This window comes from Egretta garzetta, unplaced genomic scaffold (assembly GCF_000687185.1).
Source record: "Egretta garzetta isolate BGI_Z169 unplaced genomic scaffold, ASM68718v1 scaffold558, whole genome shotgun sequence".
NCBI classification, from domain to species: Eukaryota; Metazoa; Chordata; class Aves; order Pelecaniformes; family Ardeidae; genus Egretta; species Egretta garzetta.
This window is the reverse complement of record NW_009260619.1, coordinates 6,909-9,707: the sequence shown is the minus strand read 5'-3', so window position 1 is coordinate 9,707 and position 2,799 is coordinate 6,909. Positions and strand designations below refer to the sequence as shown.

At 63.2% G+C, this 2,799-nt stretch overlaps 1 protein-coding gene across 1 annotated transcript in view; it reads left to right on the top strand.

The window, feature by feature from the left end:
• Window positions 1–2,799, top strand: part of LOC104132035 (seizure 6-like protein) — a 66,765-nt gene that overhangs the window by 62,705 nt on the left and 1,261 nt on the right. The window contains 5 exon segments of the mRNA XM_035900735.1: window positions 189–385; window positions 1,646–1,840; window positions 1,957–1,984; window positions 1,986–2,062; window positions 2,301–2,649. Of these exon segments, the coding sequence (XP_035756628.1) occupies window positions 189–385; window positions 1,646–1,840; window positions 1,957–1,984; window positions 1,986–2,062; window positions 2,301–2,649 (846 nt within the window).

The window sequence follows — 2,799 nt, the reverse complement described above, 5'->3', positions numbered from 1 at the left end:
GAGGGATGGGGATGGGGACAGTGATGGGGATGGGGCAGGGATGGGGACAGTGATGGGGATGGGCCATGAAGCAGCTTCACTGCAGTGCCAGGGCAGGCGGTCACCTTGCTGCCCCTTGAGCCCAGCACCGTCGTGTCCCACCGGGGCTCCCTGCCCAAGCTGCTCTCTAGCCAAGCTCTCCTTTCCAGCCTGAACCTCACCAACAGTGACATCCTCACCATTTATGATGGGGACGAGCTCACTGCCCGCATCCTGGGGCAGTACGTCGGCAGCAGTGGTCCCCAGAAGCTCTACTCCTCCAGCCCTGACCTCACCATCCAGTTCCACTCGGACCCTGCTGGGCTCATCTTCGGGAAGGGGCAAGGATTCATCATGAACTACATAGGTAGGGAGAGTGGGGCGCTGGCTGTGTCCCCTGCCTTGCCACTGCAGGGCAGGTGGGGACCGTGACATGCCACCAGACCAGGTAATCCAGGAGCCAGCTTTGGAAGCAGGGAGAATTGATGTGACACCAGCACTCCACATCCCACCAAACTCCTGCAGAAACCCCCAGCCCCACTGCAGGTCTCTGGGTCAGTCAGTTCTGGGGTGTCCCCCTATGTCACCCCTCTTCCAGGCTGGCAAGAAGGCAGTGGCATTTTTGTCCCTGTTAGTCCTGGTCTGGCCCGGTGCAACTGTGGAGCAGAACAGGGAGGCAAATGGCTGAAAATAGGGGTGTAGGATCCCCCACACACACACGCTGCCAGGCATGAGGCTGATGGCACTGAGGCACTGCAGCAAGGCATGCTCCTAGGAGAGGCCACTGAAGCCAGTCCAGGGTGGACTCCCGAGGTGGATGTTCCCAGTTCATGGGTCCTTGCTCTGGAGAGGCTTAGACTACATCTGGAGATGTCTGCTCGCATCGTCCTTTGGTGCCACCACGTCTGCCAGACCAGGGCGGCTGACGCCCAAGGAAGGGACAAGGACTGGGAAGGGTGCTTCTTCCCCACGGCTGCCTGTGGGCTCGCTGCCTGCCTCTCCCCCTGCCTGTCTTCCCCTGGCAGGCTTCTTCCAAGCATGTTTTCTTTCCACTGCTGACAGCCCCGGTTACGACAAACAGAGAGCAAGCTGCAATGCAGATCACCTGCAAGGCTGCAGGTCCCCTCCTCGGTGCACTGCAGCACACGCGGCCAGGCTGAGCCGCGGGCACGGCGCTCGGCCAGCATGGGCATGGGGCTGGCGAGAGCAGGGCAGAAACCCCTCGCCAGAGCAAACCAGCCATGCCATGTCCATGGCATCGGCATCGGCACTGCTCCTCCTGTGCCAGAGCTGAGCCTGGTGTGCCCAGGTTGTTCCTTTTGCCCTGACCCCAGCAAAGACACTGCCCTGTTTTCATCAGCACAGCCCTCCGCCTGCTTTGAGGGTCAGGGCTGGGGGGGCTTCAAAGAGCCCCCGTTACCCACTGCTGCCCCGCTGCCCCTTCCCTCTGCCCTGGGGATGCCACCCGGCCGTGGCTGTGCCATTTGTGGTGCATGGGGCTGGAGAGCTCTCGGGGAGGGACAGGCATGTGGCCAAGAGCTGTGTGTCCCTGTACAGCGGCTCCGAGGAGGGCTGTGCCGCGGGGTCCCGCTCGGTGGGTGAGGGCCAGCATCTCTCTTGGCTGCAGAGGTGTCCCGCAACGACTCCTGCTCCGACCTACCCGAGATCCAGAACGGCTGGAAGACCACATCGCACACAGAGCTGGTGAGAGGGGCCAAGATCACCTACCAGTGCGACCCGGGCTACGACATCGTGGGGAGCGACACCCTCACCTGCCAGTGGGACCTCAGCTGGAGCAGCGACCCCCCCTTCTGCGAAAAGAGTAAGTGCCCCGAGCAATGTGCTGCTGTCCCCATTGCATCCCACACCAATTTGCAACGGCTGCTGGTGCCCGCTGCCGTGCCGGGGCTCCCCACTCAGTCGGCCTCTGTTCCCCAGTTATGTACTGCACGGACCCGGGGGAGGTAGGGCAGCTCGCTGCTGACCTGCTACAGCCGCGAGACGGGGACGCCCATCTGGACCTCGCGGCTCCCGCACTGCGTCTGTAAGTTCGGGCAGTTTCTGCTGCTCTCCCGCAGCTCAGCTCCTCTGCTCTGGGGGGCCCGGGAAGCCCTTTCCCGCAGCTGAGACCTCCCCCAGCCGCGTGGGGTGGTGCAGAGCTTTGGGCTACCTGAAAGAGGGACAGGGTGAGATCGTGGGTGCTTCTCCTCTGCCTCCTGGGCTCCTTCTCTCCCTTGGCAGCCCAAGCCCTGGGGCTCACCCCGGGATGTGTTCCCTTTCAGCCGAGGAGTCGCTGGCCTGCGATAATCCAGGACTGCCGGAAAACGGCTACCAAATACTCTACAAGCGCCTCTACTTGCCAGGAGAGTCCCTGACCTTCATGTGCTATGAGGGCTTTGAACTCATGGGGGAGGTTACCATCAAGTGCATCCTGGGCCAGCCCTCCCACTGGAGCGGACCCCTGCCCATCTGCAAAGGTAACAGCGGGGGGCGGCTGGGGGGGCACAGGGACAGCCAACGCCTCTGTTCCCAACCTGGGACAGCCCGGGGACCCTCGTCTGGCCGCAGGCCCCCAGCGGTTCTCTAGCCAGGAGCTGAACTCACCTGAGACCCGGGTGCTTTTCTGGCTTTGTGCTGAGCAAGCTCTGCTGCCCCGGGGAGGGGGAGCAAACCCTCCAGCTACTGCACTGGCAGGGTGGGGTGGGCGGACGGGACTTTTCTTGCTTTGTTGCCCCCTGTAGTGGCTTTGCCCCGCGCGCCCGGGTCCCCCTGCCTCGGGGC